This window comes from Panthera onca, chromosome C1 (assembly GCF_046562875.1).
Source record: "Panthera onca isolate mPanOnc1 chromosome C1, mPanOnc1 haplotype 2, whole genome shotgun sequence".
NCBI classification, from domain to species: Eukaryota; Metazoa; Chordata; class Mammalia; order Carnivora; family Felidae; genus Panthera; species Panthera onca.
Genome location: NC_138346.1, coordinates 13,946,437 through 13,962,456, shown reverse-complemented (window position 1 = coordinate 13,962,456; position 16,020 = coordinate 13,946,437). Strand labels below are relative to the sequence as shown.

General features: G+C 40.0%; 1 protein-coding gene across 11 annotated transcripts in view; it reads right to left on the bottom strand.

Moving 5' to 3' along the window:
• The window catches only part of DOCK10 (dedicator of cytokinesis 10), a 266,571-nt gene that overhangs the window by 18,530 nt on the left and 232,021 nt on the right, over window positions 1-16,020 (bottom strand). For 10 of the 11 annotated variants that reach the window (XM_078450838.2, XM_078450840.2, XM_078450839.2 and 7 more), the window contains exons 40-50: window positions 15,250-15,374; window positions 13,862-13,974; window positions 11,942-12,079; window positions 11,096-11,278; window positions 10,455-10,565; window positions 8,013-8,228; window positions 6,254-6,311; window positions 5,835-5,933; window positions 2,661-2,767; window positions 1,079-1,201; window positions 828-941 (exon numbers count right to left, since the gene is read on the bottom strand). In XM_078450838.2, the coding sequence (XP_078306964.1) occupies window positions 828-941; window positions 1,079-1,201; window positions 2,661-2,767; window positions 5,835-5,933; window positions 6,254-6,311; window positions 8,013-8,228; window positions 10,455-10,565; window positions 11,096-11,278; window positions 11,942-12,079; window positions 13,862-13,974; window positions 15,250-15,374 (1,387 nt within the window). The remainder of the gene's footprint in view (window positions 1-827; window positions 942-1,078; window positions 1,202-2,660; window positions 2,768-5,834; window positions 5,934-6,253; window positions 6,312-8,012; window positions 8,229-10,454; window positions 10,566-11,095; window positions 11,279-11,941; window positions 12,080-13,861; window positions 13,975-15,249; window positions 15,375-16,020) is intronic. The other variant, XM_078450837.2, reaches the window with a different exon arrangement.

The following is a 16,020-nucleotide window of genomic DNA, read 5'->3' as shown; positions in this document are numbered from 1 at the left end:
CTCATGTCCACGTTTAGTCTCTATCCGTGGGCCATTTCCACCTGCTTTGTCCATCTCCATACTCCTGATGCTGTTGTGCCTCAGGAGGAAAATCTGAGTTGGATTAACCTGTTCATGGAAAGTGGCTAAGGGGTGATATTTTTCTTTCCAGGTAGAGAGAAGCTTATCTTTCTTAATTAAGAAGTTAGCTTTAAGCTGCCGTTGGTGATTAGAGGAAAATAAATTTTTTTTTTCTCGAAAGAAATTAAAATTTGGTAGGAAAGCAGCATATTTTATTTCTACCTGGTCAGTATGCCTAGATTAGATATGGGCTGGAGAAACCATCAGGTGGGCAAAATCCATTTTTCAATGGGAAATGATCTAGAATGATCAGGCTGGATCTGACTTCTTCAGCTGCAGCCTTAAAAGATTCTGAGGAGAAAACGAAGTTATAGGCAACCCTGAGGGGAGGGAAGAAAAGGAAATGAGAGGGCAGGAGGAGTCATCGCAACTGTGAAAATGAAAAAAACGGAATGTTCGGGGTGCCTGGGTGGCTCAGCTCAGGATGCTGAAAAATAAGTGTCCTCTTTCTCTAAAAAGTTAGAAATCATTGGTTTCAACTCGATCTGTACTAAGGCCCATGGATTTCTCTATTTGTCTCCCAGTTCAGTACATTCTTGTAGACAAACATAGGACTGGTGTATCCAGAAAAATCCTCATATATACGTAGACACACCCACATCCTCTTGATCCCCTGGCACATGGAGTCAGCCGTCTCATCGAGAATGAAAGATAAAGTTTAGTTGTTTAACAGAATTTCCAGGCCACGGAGCTTCTGGTAAACTTACCTGCCCGTAAAAGGCTACACGATAGTAGCGACCGAACAGCCTCTTCTCTGAGTTCACCACCTCTGCAACTTTTAGGTACGACCGATGAATGTCATAGTAGAGATCTGATAATTTCTGAAACCATAAATCAAAGAGTTCCGTGACGATGATGCTGACATAAAAAATAGGCAGTTTCCACGTTTGAAAACTGTAAGTAAATCACCAATTTAGAGCAGGATATTTTAACCAGCGTCTGGCTTTAGAAAACGTACCTTGAAGTCTCTCTGCTTCTCAAAGACAGCGATGATGGGTTTGTTGACGTCAGCGATGAGTTCATATCGCTCAGACTTCCAAAGAAACTCCGCACACAGGTAGAGCTGGTCCACCAGGATTTTCTGCAATTCCCCAAATCGGAAGGAGATTCAACACGATGAACATTGTGGTTCCTCCCTGAACCTGGTTTTCAAAACTGTTACAGTGTCAATTTTCCTCATAGTGGGGTTACTCTGTTTCCTATCTTTGTTATTGGCATCTACGTCCACCCTGGACGGGATGGTGGTGTCTTGGATCTTTTTTTTTCCATCACTGACTTAGTCTTGCAAGCTTGCTAATTTGAATCTATGAAATGCCTTCAGGTCTGTCTCATTCTTTCCATTCCACGGTCACTGCCTTGGATCAAAACCCTGTTCATTTCCCCCCAACGCCCATAGTGGTCTGCTAGTAATGTATTTTGCACTCCAGTCTGTCCTATGTGTTGTTCTCCAGGCAGCTTTCTAAAACGTACATCTGATCACGAGCTCTCCACTGCCCTGAGCCTTTATAGAAACTCTAGGGTCTTTGAATGGTTGTCCAAACTCCATCTTCATCCCAACCACTGTCACGTAAGAAGTTATTTTCCTTTAGTTGCGTATATTTATACTTGATGGGTCTTAGACTGAAAAACGTTTGCCTTTCTCAAGATTCTACACTTTTTGAAAGCCAGAATTGTGGGTTATTTAGCTCTTCTCCCCACCTTAACTCAATACCTCACATATACTAGTGGTCTAATAAATGTTCAGCTGAATCAAATTATATACTCCCTAAAGGAAGTCAATTATTTGTTGGAATCTTTTCAACAGTGTCTTCGCAGAAAAGACTCTGAAGCATTATCTGAAATAGTTAATCTAAATATGTAGTTACATTTATTGCTTATTTGCAAGGTATACTAAATTAATATAAAACCATCTATAAAATTAAATTGAACTCTGCCCCCAAACTTGCTTTCTGTATCCTTTTTTTTTCAATTGATGTAACATTAAGATAGAAACAATTAGCTTATGAAATATTTTATTTACTTGATGAAGAAGCTCTATTTTCTTCATCAGAATTATTGCAATGTAATTATCAGTAGAAAGCTTCCTTTAATTAATGAAAAATAACCATGGTTTGCAAATCAGAAGGTTTTCTGCAGAAACTAGTGAGCCTTTCTGTACAAGTGTATTTACAAATACACTTTCTAATGCATTAAAAAAAAAGTTGTGACCAGCTCACAAAATTTGCAGTATCCCTTACTGTATTTACCAAAGGACTAGAGATTTTATATCTTATAGAAGAGCTGATAGAACATATTTGGGTCCATTTTAGAGAAGTAAAGTTTAGTTTTAAGTAGTCATCAAAAATTATGCTTTATCAGTGGAATCTGATATTTATTATTCTCAGCTGAACTGTAGCCTGCCTTTCATTTTGCCTAAGTCATATTCTAGAGTAACTTTATTTGATTTCTGAATAAGATTTTCGCCTCCATATTTAGCTTAATGTAACAATTCAACGCATCTGTTTTCTCAGTTACTATGCACTAGACTATATTGATCCAACCTCATTGTATGGTGTGTCTTCCATTCCCGAATCTTCTTTCATTGCTCCTTCTTCTTTAATATTTGGTGTAATGCTCAGAAAAGCTGGCCAGCCCATAGAGAACATGCCTTGAGAGGACCAAGCAAAATGAGACATTATTATTTGAGCCACATCCTGTTTGGGATAGAGCATGCCTTTCTTCATGGTAGCATAATAAAACTCACTCCGTCAACAAGATGGGTAGACTATGACTGTTGATAAATATTCTCTCCAAGGCAACCAATGATCCTGTTTTCTAATTTTGTATCATTTTTCAGGTGACATATTTTCTTTTAGAAGCTGGCATGGACAAAATACAGAATTTGTAGACAGACACAGTTCCAACATTCTAGTTTAGCCAACCTCTTGGAGGCTGTTTCTCCCATTTGTCAAACTGAAGACGTTAGTTATCTATCTCAAAAGATGGTTGAAGGGATGCAAACATTAATACTGAGCAAACAGCTGGTATGGTCAGTGCATTATGAAAACAATGCTCACTACTTGCTGATTTTCACTCCTTTGCATTATCTAGAAACTTCCTTAAATTTTCTTAGCACCGTGGCTACCAAGATCAAAACAAATATATCTGGCTCTACAGATAATATATAAAAACAGTTGATAATGGGCCATGTCCCCAGAGGAGGGACTGGAACTGAATTTGAGTAGTCAGGGACACAGCTTACACTGTCAGACCAGTCCTTGAACTTTGGCTCCATCACAAACTCACCATGCTCTCTCTCTAGGGCAGCCTGTATCACTTCTCTTGGTTTTCTCACTCGAAAACAGGAGGCAGTAATAATAGTACTTTCATTACTGAGCCCAGTGCGGGGCCTTACCTGGAGCAGGTGCTTTTAGAATTTGAGCTGATACTTTTGTGACATGTTTCCATTTTTAATAATCAGCTCATTGGCTGTGTAACTAAATTATCACTCCAAAATGTGCTAAAAATTATAATTAGGATAATTACTGCAATCTAATTCTTGCATTAGAAATTCTACTTCCCTACTTTTAAAAATGAGAATATTCCTTCTGTAATTAAACATATATTAAAATATTTGACAACTGAGGAGCAGGGACATATATATCCCCGACAGAGCAGAGAAAGTCACGATACATCTCTTGCAGGATGATGATCCTTGTAATAGCTGTACTTTCTGGAGTTGCTCATATTTGCCCGTATTCTGGTTATTTGCACATTGTAGTGAAGGGATACTCTATCCCTATGACTTGGAAACATCATAATGTAAAAGTAGATTGAGGACTTCAGATATATGCCAATGGATATGAATATATGCATCATAAAAAATCACCTTCCTTAGAGTTTACTAAACAAATACATTCTTTTCCCAGTGGATATGTTATAGTCCAGTACTACCTCCGGGCTAAAAGTCGGTATTTAAAATTTTTTCATATTAAAGTCTCACGCAAAATTTTGGGATATAAGTTTCCACAATTTGTCAAACGGACACCTAGTTTTATCAGGTGTCTTCAGTTTTGTTTTTTGTTAGAATTTGAAATAGTCTTTACAGAGCTGTATTACGATATAAAATAGATACGATATATATATGTCTGATTCCGATATAAAATAGGCGGGGGTGAGGGGTATGTTAGACAAAATAGTGATAATTTTGATGACTTGTATATAAAAATGAAGCTGAATAGTTAGTGTGGAGCCAGGCAGGAAGATCCCTGAATTTTAGCGTGGACACAAGCCACGATGCCAGGTGTGACCTCCTCCTCGAAAAAGCGACCTCACTATCTCACGGTTCACTTTGTTAACTTGGCTCATATGTTCTTTTTGCAAAATCCAGTGAGATTCTTTAGAAAATATATGCATTTTTAGAAGAACAAGGGATTATGTTAATTAATTAAATAAGGGATTCATTAAATATGTATATGTAACTGAAGTCCAAGTTATCTTTCGTTTAATTATTTTGATCTTCAGATCTAAGGATTTGTTTGTGTTTTTCATACACTGAGTTTTCCACTGAATTTTGAAAGTTAAGATAGTGTTATGAGGTAGATTGCAGGTCATATCCTTTGGGTTTGAACAAGCTTTTTCAATAGAAAACAGATTAAATATATTAACTATATTGCCCCATTTTTTGCAAAGAGTAATTCTTTAGTGATTGTTACAAAATCTTTCATCAAACATTAAAGAGGAAATATTTTTAATTAAAGGAAATCAGTGCTATAAATTATTATATGTTGTAAATTGTCAGAACCAGTTAACATTAAAAAAAATTTTTTTTTAATGCTTATTTGTTTTTGAGACAGAGAGAGAGACAGAGCATGAACGGGGGAGGGTCAGAGAGAGGGAGACACAGGATCTGAAGCAGGCTCCAGGCTCTGAGCCATCAGCCCAGAGCCCGACGCGGGGCTCGATCTCATGGATCGTGAGATCATGACCTGAGCTGAAGTCGGACGCTCAACCGACTGAGCCACCCAGGCGCCGCAACATTTTAAAAAAACAAAATGGAGGGACGCCTGGGTGGCTCAGTCGGTTAAGCATTGACTTCAGCTCAGGTCATAATCTCACGGTTCGTGAGTTCAAGCCTCGAGTCAGGCTCTGTGCGGACAGGTCAGAGCCTGGAGCCTGCATCGGATCCTGTGTCTCCCTCTCTCTCTGCCCCTCCTCTGCTTGCTGTCTCTATCTCTGTCTCTCTCTCTCTCAAAAATAAAATACACATTAAAAAAATTTTGTATAAAAATGAAATGGAACATGTTGATTATATAGTCCCGCATATATATTTTTGGCATTCCTTATTTTCAACAAGTAGGTTTCTTTTTTACATTTCAAGATTAAAATGGATTTCTCTTGCAATTTTAAACAATTTTAGAATAAAATCCCAAGGGCAGACTAGTATGCAAATTGGAAGCAAATATGGCCATAACTCATAATCCTAAATATTGGATAAGATGCAGTTCTATTTGCTGAGAACTTTTTGGTTCTGAACTTCATAAATTTGGATGGATTTCTGAATGGTAGGAGCCTCAGACTCTGACAGTGTGAGTTATGAAGGTCTGGGATAGCTTTTGCTTCTAAGAATATACATTTAAGAATTTCATCGAAGTAAACATGAAGCGGCAACTTGATTTGCTCTGCTCTGTTCCCTGGGGGTAAAGGAGCTTATGCGGGAGAGTTAGAGCACTCACTTCCTCCGCTGGGAGCTGTTAGTAATGGGTAGTTATCACAGGGATGGGTATCCTCCGGGAGCAGGGGTGGTGTGCAAATCTTTTCCATTTTCCAGTAACCTATGGTAGTGCAAGATGAGGTTAAGACATGGCTACAGGTTGGTGTTAATACAAGCTTATGAGACTATAAATCAGTAAACGATAAAACATTCTCATTTTGAACTAAGAAGCTGACCAGTTAGCCTTTTTGTAGACAGATTAAACATGATAGTGACATGAAAGCTAAAATTGGTAAGTACGGCCTAATTAAAAATATCTGTGACCATTAATGTTACTTAATGGAACATAACTGAGATTAATACTAAAATCAAGAAGTTAATTTTAATTTAGGCTTCAGCATGTCACTTCTGGACGTTTCTCCCTGCACACGGTCGTCTTACCTTTTCTTTTCAGGTATTCCGCAATGAGGGCAGCTATATGGATGTAACACATAGCGGCCTGTAAGAAAATAGAACGGTTTTAGAGGAAGGCACAGCACAGAGCTGACTAATCAGCACTAACCTTCCTAAATGAGTCAGTATTCCATGTAAGGATACATGGAGGAATCCTTCTAATGACGGAGTTAAAAACAAGAATCAGTCTGATTTCCAAAGCGTTCACAATCAAGAATAAAATGCCTATTCAGGAAGTTTTGTTTGTGTGCTTATCTGGGTGTTATCTTCAAGTGGGTGAATGAACTGACCTCAAGAATTTTTCTGTAGAATTACCTTCCTTCCTATTTAAGCCTAATGTAGATATTTTATTTTATTATTATTTTTTTAAAATAAATTAATTTATTTTGAGAGAGACAGAGACAGTATGAATGGGGGAGGGGCAGAGAGAGAGGGAGAGAGAGAATCCCAAGCCGACTCCGTGTTGTCAGCCCAGAGCCCAACTCGGGACTTGAACTCAGGAAACCGTGAGATCATGACCTAAGCCTAAACCAAGAGTTGAATGCTTAGCCGACTGAGCCATCCAGGCGCCCCTGATGTATATATTTTAAAATCCAATTCTCTTTCCTTGTTAAAACTATACGCTACGGTATCGGGATCTAAACTGAAAATAAAATTAAGCTATCTTCTTACCTTTTCTGTTTCCAATAATGGCCCCCTTGGAATTTCTACTGCCTTTAAGATGGTCACCTCACAAGGTGGTGCGTGATTAAATAGCGTGGCCTAATGTAATGTGTGCTCCCGCCAACCAGAATATATGGTGACATCTTAACGTTCTCTAGTATCTCCCGAAAAGCCTTGAGCATTGCTGAACAGGTACTAGAACTTGGCCTGTTGAGGGTCCAAATGACTTCAGCTTTTCCCTTGAAGTTTTATGGAGGGATTTCCCCATTTTCTGGGCAATCCAAGGAACTGGAGTTTCTCATTCTTGTCCCATCAAACTGCCTCCAACCGCAGCTTCTGATTGGCTCTCTTTCTATCCCAGGATCCTTCACACGCGTTTAGAAGAACGTCAGGTTTAACTTCAGGTTTTAAGACCATCCCGGACAATTTAGTCTCTTCCCCAAAGGGGCATATTTCTGAGAATAAGGCAAAACTTTTCCATTTGGTGTCTAGAAACCACTTGGTGCTGTGAACTGCTACATAAAAAGCCACCCAGTGTTTACACGGACATTGAAAAGTTAGCTATTGATTTATAATCTTCACACAGTGCCTTCTCCTCACAGGGCTCATGAGAGTGTTAATACTTCCATCACCAGTTAAGACCAGCTGCAAATGAGGACAGATTACCCCAGCCTGAGATTACTCACTATGAAGGCAAGCTTCCCCATCCGAGTCCAATTACAGGGAAGAAGTTTTAAAACACAGAAGATTAACTTACATAACTCAGTTTCTCAATTTCCAGACACCGTTCCAACCATCCTCCCTAGTCTTAGGCTTTTAACATTTAGTTCTGCATTGCATATCCTAATTACGTTGCATATCCCAATTACAGCTGATACCAACAACTGTGGCTTTTACTTGGTATCATTTATTTACATGGAGTCAGGAATTCTTGAATCCTATGTGCACATTTAATGCACATAATATATAATCGGGTCATATCTAGATGAGCGGGAAAATATGGTAACCTACTGTAAATGAAAATCCAATCGTCCCGATAAAGGAGACAATGCCAATGGAGAAAGACTGAGCCTTTGCTAATCACCTCGGATAAGTCGCCGTTTCTTGCGTGAATCTTGGCCATGCTTTCCAGCCAGGTCCTGCGCAGCTCAGGGGTGCTTGCATAGGAGTTTGCCAGGCTGTACTGGAGATCCACCAGCATCTCGGGGTCCTTCTCATGCTCTTTCATCTGAGCTGTGGCCATCAAAACAGTCCTTATACGTTTTGTCAGATCTTTCACCTCTGCTGGGAAGTTGCTGTTCTTTGGAAAAGAGAGAGGCTGGGTCATTATCGGTTTCAAATTCCTAAGATAAGTTACTTCAAGTTATGCGATTATTTATGGCATCGTCTCACAGTTTGATGCGTTCTCTATCTTGTTCATAAGCATGTACTTTCTTTATACGTGCATCTTATGTATTGTGGTTGTGTATACGTTTGAACATAAGAACTGTAGTAGACTCCGTCTTATCTGCTTACCTAGCTTCTTCTAGTAATAGCATCCTGATTGTTCTTTGAGATGCTCTCCTCTCTGGCTCTGGGTCATGTGATTTGAAAGGTCTACTTCCTTCGCAGGCACCAGGGTGTGGCCCACCTTCCTGACCTGGCCAATCATATTCTTTGATCCCTCGAGCCAGTGATTGGTTTAGGGATGGGCATATGATAACAAGGTTCAGTTTGGGGACTTTAACTGACACAATCGAATGAAGTGCCTCTTCCACTTACAGGATACTTCGATATCCTCAGAATTTCTGAGAAAGTATGCTCATGGGGAGATCCTGCTTGTAAATGAAGTAAACAAAGAGGAAAATTGAACTAAGAGACAGAGAGAGGTAAAAATAGAGGCAGTAGGGAGGGGATGTGAAAACATTATTTTTTAATTTTTAAAGGTTTTTTTATTCAAATCATTTTTTCCAGTTTTGTTCAGAAGTAACTGTCATACATCACTATATAAATGTAAGGCATACAGCATAGCAGTTTAATTGACATGTGTTGTGAAAGGAGTGGCACAATAGGTTCAGCTAACAGCCATCTTCTCCTATAGATGCAGTATAGAGACAAGAAAGAAAAAAGAAAAAAGGAAAACAAAATTCCCCTTACGATGACAGCTCATAGGATTTTCTCTCTTAACTACCTCTTCTTTTTTTTTTTCTTTTATGTTTATATATTTTTGAGAGAGAGACAGAGTGTGAGCAGGGGAGGGGCAGAGAGAGAGGGGGACACAGAATCCGAAGCAGGCTCCAGGCGCTGAGCTGTCAGCACAGAGCCCGACGCGGGGCTCGAACCCACAAACCATGAGATCGTGACCGGAGCCGAAGTCAGATGCTTAACCGACTGAGCCACCCAGGTGCCCCTCTGAACTACCTCCTCTATATAACATAGAGCGATGTTAGCTATAGTCCTCATGTTGTACCTGACATCCCCAGTACTTATCTATCTTATAATTAGAAGTTTATACCTTTTCACCACTCTCCTCCAATTTCCTCACCCCCACCCTGCCTCTGATACCCGTGAGTCTGATTTCTTTCTTCATGATTTTCAGTTTTTTTTTTTAAGGTTATACATATAAGTGAGATCATACAGGACTTGTTTATCTTTGACCTATTTCACCTAGTGTAATGCCTTCAGTGTCCATTCATGTGGTCACAACTGGTAGGACTGCCTCAGATTTTATGGCTGACTGCTATTCCATTGAATATATACACCACAACTGCTTTATCCATTCGTTCACGGGTGGACACATAGCTTGTTTCCATGCCTTGGGTATTGTAAATAATGCTGTTATGAACATGGGATGCACATATCTTTTTGAATTAATGGGAAAACATTTTAATTTCTGGGTTCAGCCATGCCCAATGCCAGGCCCTGATCCCTGGACTTTTCAGTACTGTGATTAAAGGAGAAGTCTTCAGAAATTTCTAAAAGAAAGATTAAATACATTTGACCTACAATAGGATTATGAGAGAATCGCTGTATTTCTGGATATTTGTGGTTAGTATTCTTTTTTTATTTTTGGTAAAATTGTTTAATGTTTATTTATTTTTGAGAGAGAGGGAGACAGAGCATGAGTGGGGGAGGGGCAGAGAGAGGGGACACACAGAATCTGACGCAGGCTCCAGGCTCTGAGCTGCCAGCACAGAGCCCGACGTGGGACGTGGGGCTTGAACTCACAAACCGTGAGATCACGGCCTGATCCAAAGTGGGACGCTTAACCTTAACAATGAGCTGCCCCGGCGCCCCTTGTGGTTAGTATTCTTGTTATATCTCATTCAACCACCCGTCTTGGAAATTCCAAGCAACAGATGATAGACTGACAGTGTTAGAGCTGATTGGCAATTCAGCAAGCAAACTCAAGGTAAGCACTCAGTTTAAGTCACAATACACAAAACACAGAATTTGGATTTTTTTTTTTTTGATTTGGATATTTCACAAAAGAATCCAGTTTAGTTTATTCCCAAGTCTTTGAAAATGTCCATAAAGCATTTCTTACTTTCATCTGCTTGTCTCCATTAGCAAAATTGTTGGTAATTGCAAGGGAATGCTGAAACCGAGAGCCTCCAATCCCAGCATCGGCGATTAACTGGCTTACAGCCTTGATAAGCTAGAAGAGAAGAGAAAAAGAAAACTCCAAAGGTACTAACTCAGAAATAGTAATATTAAAGAAACCCACTGGATTGGATGAATGTATCATTGATTCCTCCCTGTGGGTCCAAAGAATAGCATCTTTATGCCTTAAAATTTTCAGAAGGCCACGTAATCTAGGGTGTTTCCTATAATTTAAAATATTTAAAGAAGGTTGCAGGAATCTTGGGATGCCTTAAAGGAAGACATGTCTGGATCTGGAATCTGGTGGGGTTTGGCATCCTAGAGATAGTCACGGTTTCCTGAGTTGTGTATTCTATTCGATTCTGTTCCTTGGCAGAAGAAAAGTAAAAGTGGAATTATGGGCTGTGTTGATTTCTGCCCAGCTGCCCTCTTCCTCTGAACCTGAGCGGAGTGTGTTGAGTCTCTTTAAGGAGGAATCTAGTAGAAGAGTTGGTTGCTCTTGCCCAGGGGCCTAGAGGCTTTTATCAATGCTGAAACAGAAGAGTGGTTTTAACAACAGCATTAATGGAAACTGGCAGCACTTACTTGTAAGTGGGACCGGACAATTGACTTCTGCTTGTTAAATTCAAAATTCTTCCTCATGAAAAAGTAGAGAAGGGCTGATGCTTCTGTCTGAGTTGACCGTGACCTGTGGTTACAGCATTTTAGGACTTCATAGCAGAAGGATCCACACAGGTCGGCAGGTCCTTGAAAGAACGCTGAAGGAAACTATAGAGGTAGAACGGTTGGTTAAGTAGGGGGGGGGGGGGCATGCCTTCATTTTGCTGTGTTTCTGCTTGCATTTTAAAATTCCTTAGAACAAACCCACCTTTTTTTTTAACCCAGGCAAGTGGAAGAGATATAATTGTATTTATTTAAGTCCATATTAATATTTCTCTTTTTTTCCTAGAAACAATCATTCTCTACATGGTAAGTATCCCAGGCACCAATGATGACAACCCGAAACTAGTGAATGAGAGCTTTAAAGTGTTTCCTCTTCACCCAACATTGTAAAACCACAGGGATCCTCAAAAGTTGGCAGCTGTGTCTACTTTAAGGTGGAAACTTCACTTGGCATGAATGGAGATCACAGATGATGACGTGCATTTTCCCCGACCCTCTGTCACAAATACTGAGGATCCCCCCAGGAGATGGCTACATGTTAATACTATTCCCTTTCGATATCCAAGTAGACAGGTTGTCAAGACTGTTAACTGTCAAGACCAGGAATCAAATGGCTTATTAAAACCAATACAAATACTCTAATAAAACCAAACAAGCCAAAATAGAAGGAAACGGACTTTCTTTCCTCCATACTGAGAGATGTAAGGATAAACACCTGTTTATTATCATCCTTTCCTGAGCTTTCACTGGAACCAGGAGAACTCTTACCTTGCAAACAAACAGTCTCAAGGAGGCAAACACGTGCTTCAGCGCTGTGGCTGACTGGTTGACTTGGAAAAAGACCATGTAGGTGTCAAAGACCCTTTTCATCATGGAATTTTGACATTCAGATTGTTGGAGTTGTCTCTGGAAATTCCACACAGAAGTTACTTAGGATGAGTGAAAAGGCACCTGTATTCTTTCAAAAGATATTTACTGTGAGCCTACTATGTGGTAGGCACAACTCTGGGCAATGGAGATAGTGTTGAATAAGAAGATAAGGTCTATGTTCCCAATGAAACTTACACAGCAGGGATTGGAAAAAATTACTAAATAAGAAAATAGAGCAGGATGATGCGATGTAATAAAAAGTAACTGGTTTGGGCAAGGATTACTTTAGGTAGGGTGGGCAGCCAAGACCCTCTAATGGATGAACTCACACGTGAGCTGAAGGAATTGGCTATGGGCAGATCTGAAGGGACTACCCAAGAAGAGAGAAGCAGCTAGTACCAGGGATATGAGTTGGGAAGAAGCTTATGAGTTCAAAGTTGAGAAAACAAAGGGCAGAGGAGCCTGAGCAGAGCATGGGGTGAGATCGGGACAGAGGCAGGAGACGGGGTCACAGAGACGCACGTCCTCATAGGCATCGGTAGGGCCTTTAAGATGTCTGAGATTTGACTGACATTTGCACTGAGTAATAAAGACTTAAAATATGGTGTTTGTTTTTTTTTCTACCACCATGCTGACACTTTTCCTGAAAGCAGGGATTTTTTGGCATAATCATTGTGTTTGGTGTAGACGTTATTCAATGGATCCAGCCGTTCGTACTTCAACCCCGAACATCTGTAAGCTCATTAGGTTGAGCTAATATTCCAAATATCTTTATTGAGGTATAACTGGCATACAGTTTCTATAGTTTGAGTTTATTAAATTTTATATAAATGGCATCAAACAGTAACCGAGCGTAACTGAGCAGCGTTCTATTGTATGGATATACCACCATTTTTTAAATCCATTCACCTGTTGATGTACACTTAGGCTGTTTTCATCACTTATTAAAAATAAGGCTTGTATGAACATTTGTGTACACAGGTTTTTGTGACCAAATGCTTTTATTTCTCCTGGGTAAATGCTTAGTATTGGAATGGCCGGTCGCATAACGGACACACGTTTAACTTTTTAGACTGCCGTACTGTTTTCCAGAGTGTTTGCATGCCCGCCATTGGTGGATAAGAGTTCCAGTTTTTTCATACCCTTGCCAAAACGTGGTATGGTCAGTCTTTTTAACTTAAGTCATTCTACCACTATGTAGGTATTATTTTCACCAAAGATATACAGATGACAAATAAGCACACGAAAAGACGCTCAGCATTATTAGTCTGTTGGATCTAGCCATCATTTGTCTCTCCCCCTGAGTCTGAAAAAGTGGAGTCCCACTCTCAGTCAGCTCGGCTTGCCTGAGGGTGAAGCAGGAGAAGCAAAGAAGAATATTTATTATTTGACAATAGTGAAATACATATGTATGTATATCATTTGAGCATTAGTCAACTTCTGATAAACTCTGAGTCTCAGTTGTAAAACTTTTTCCACTGACACTTAGGCCGATTTATGTAACGTTAATTGATTTCATAAAATATTAAATTAAAAAAAATGTTTATTTATCTTTGAAGGAGAGAGAGACAGAGCGTGAGCAGGGGAGGGGACAGACAGAGAGAGAGAGAGACACAGAATCTGAAACGGGCTCCAGGCTCTGGGCTGTCAGCACAGAGCCCGAAGCAGGGCTCAAACTCATAGACCTGAGCCAAAGTCGGACGCTTAACTGAATGAGCCACCCAGGTGCCCCAGTAAAATATTTTTTGTTCTCGACTTCCCATGACTTTTCCACCTCCCGTTTTATCATGTTGCAGAAGATGTTATAGTCACACTTACCTGGTGAGTCTGGGTGAAGAGTGATAGCAGGTCTAGGATAGTCAGGCACACCTCTGTAGCTATATTGGCCTCTGTGTCCACATGGTGCATGATGTCTATTTCATTGGAGTTGCCTACAAAATATGAAGTAGAACGTACATAAATGTCTAAGAAAATTCTTTGTATTCCATAAAGGGCTTTCTTCTATTATAACATTTTCACTGTTTTCTGGTGTTTTGATAAATAATTTATGAAATCAAAGTGCTTTAGTTGGTTCAATTACCTTATTGGCTGAATCAAAAACTAAAGACTGTCCGTCTAAAGACAGAGGCTTTAACAGATCCTATAGACTAAATGTTTGTGTTGCCCCAAATTCCCGTGTTGAAGCCCTAATCCCCAGTGTGATGGTATTTGGAGACGGGATATTTGAGAGGTAATTAGCTCGTGAGGGCGGAGCCCTCATGAATGGGATCGTGCTCTTATAAAAAGAGGCACCAGAAAGGGAGCCTTTCTCTTTGTCATGAGGACACAAGAAGAAGGTGGCCATCTGCAAACCAGGAAAAAGGCTTCTCATCAGACATCAAATCTGTTGGTACCTTGACCTTGGACCTCCCACCCTCCAGAACCATAAGAAATAAATGTTTGTTGTTTAAGCCTCCCAGACAATTCTCTTGTAGCCACTCAAACTAAGAGTGTAGGCCCTTTTCATATGTCAGCTGTAGACAAGAGTGACCCATTTGCCATTATTTCTTACTTCTTTTCCGTTGATTTAGGCATTGACAGAGTCATAGTCCTTTCATACTCAGTCTGGGGCAAGTTTTAGGCTCACAGTCTAATAGACTAAATGTATAGTCTCAGTGGACAGTGTGCATGAGTGGCCATTAAAGGCCCTAAATACATTCATAGGTGAAGGCATCTGCCTTTGGTCACATGTCTCTAACCACTAACATGTACACAATACAGAACACTGGGCTCCATTTTTTCCTCATTCACAAGCTGGAATGTGTGCATCACCGGGTTCAATATATCACACTTAGTGCTTCTAGGACATGGACAACTTTCTCCTCGTCCCAAACAGCAGACAGTAATAGTCTGGTTGACAGAGGTCCCCATAACCCTCACAATAGCAAATCCACCTGACATCAGAGGAGCTACATGGAGCACATTATCCTGAGAGATTTGCCTGTTTCCTTTCTTATAAGGACACTTCAATTTTTAAACTCCCTCTTCTGCTGATCTTTTTCCTCTGAGAAAAGTTCCCTGGGCTACAGCAAGCCTGAAAAGTAACGGTCTCAGTAACACACTAACATTCCTTACGTTTCTGAAACATTCTAACGCATTTAATGTCTTCCACGCATCTAGAGAAACACCGCTAGCCGTCTCGGTCCTATTATTTCTCGTTTACTTACTGGACATGGTATTGTCTAACATCTGTAAAAGTTTGGGGTTAGAAAGTGCATTTTTGCCTCGAATTATAGGTAAAGTTTGTGAGCGGTGCTGCTTATGTCCTTCGTGAGCGGACGTGGTATGCATCCTGAAAATTACATAAGAAGATAGGTTATAGCACGAGAGAGATGAGATACAAATGTTCATTCAAAAATTCTAGACTGAGTCAAATATAAACAACTTTTACCCAGAGATGTTTTATGAAAAATATTAATTACAGGAGACATGATCAAAGGGACTTTTAAGAGTGCTTTTGGAGAGGTTTTATTTAAGCCAAAAAAGGGTTCAGAAGGATGCGCGGTACCAAAGGGTAATAGAAGAATAATAGATACTAAGCCTGAACAAGCATATTCATTATTATTTAATGAAATCATGAGATTTCATGGGAATTCCATGGTATTCCATCCTTGTAGGGGAGAGAGCTGGGGGGGGGGGGACCCTGGTGCAGCTACATTCCCAGGATGATGATAATGGTCTGCAACAGCTCTCATTCAATGTCTCCTTGGCAGTCCCACCTGGTGGAAAGAGCCAGTGTTATGTGGGAGTAAAGACACTTCCCATTCTGGACTTTCATTTCCACTATCATTTGGCCAAGGCAATAAAACATTTTTTTTTGAGTAAAGTAGGCAATAAGAGATACCCTGAAGAGTCAAGCCTATAGAGGAGGCAATGGTTTTCTCTTGGTCATCCTTTTCAAGGGGTTATTTGGTTTTGACCACATCAAATGCTCTGGA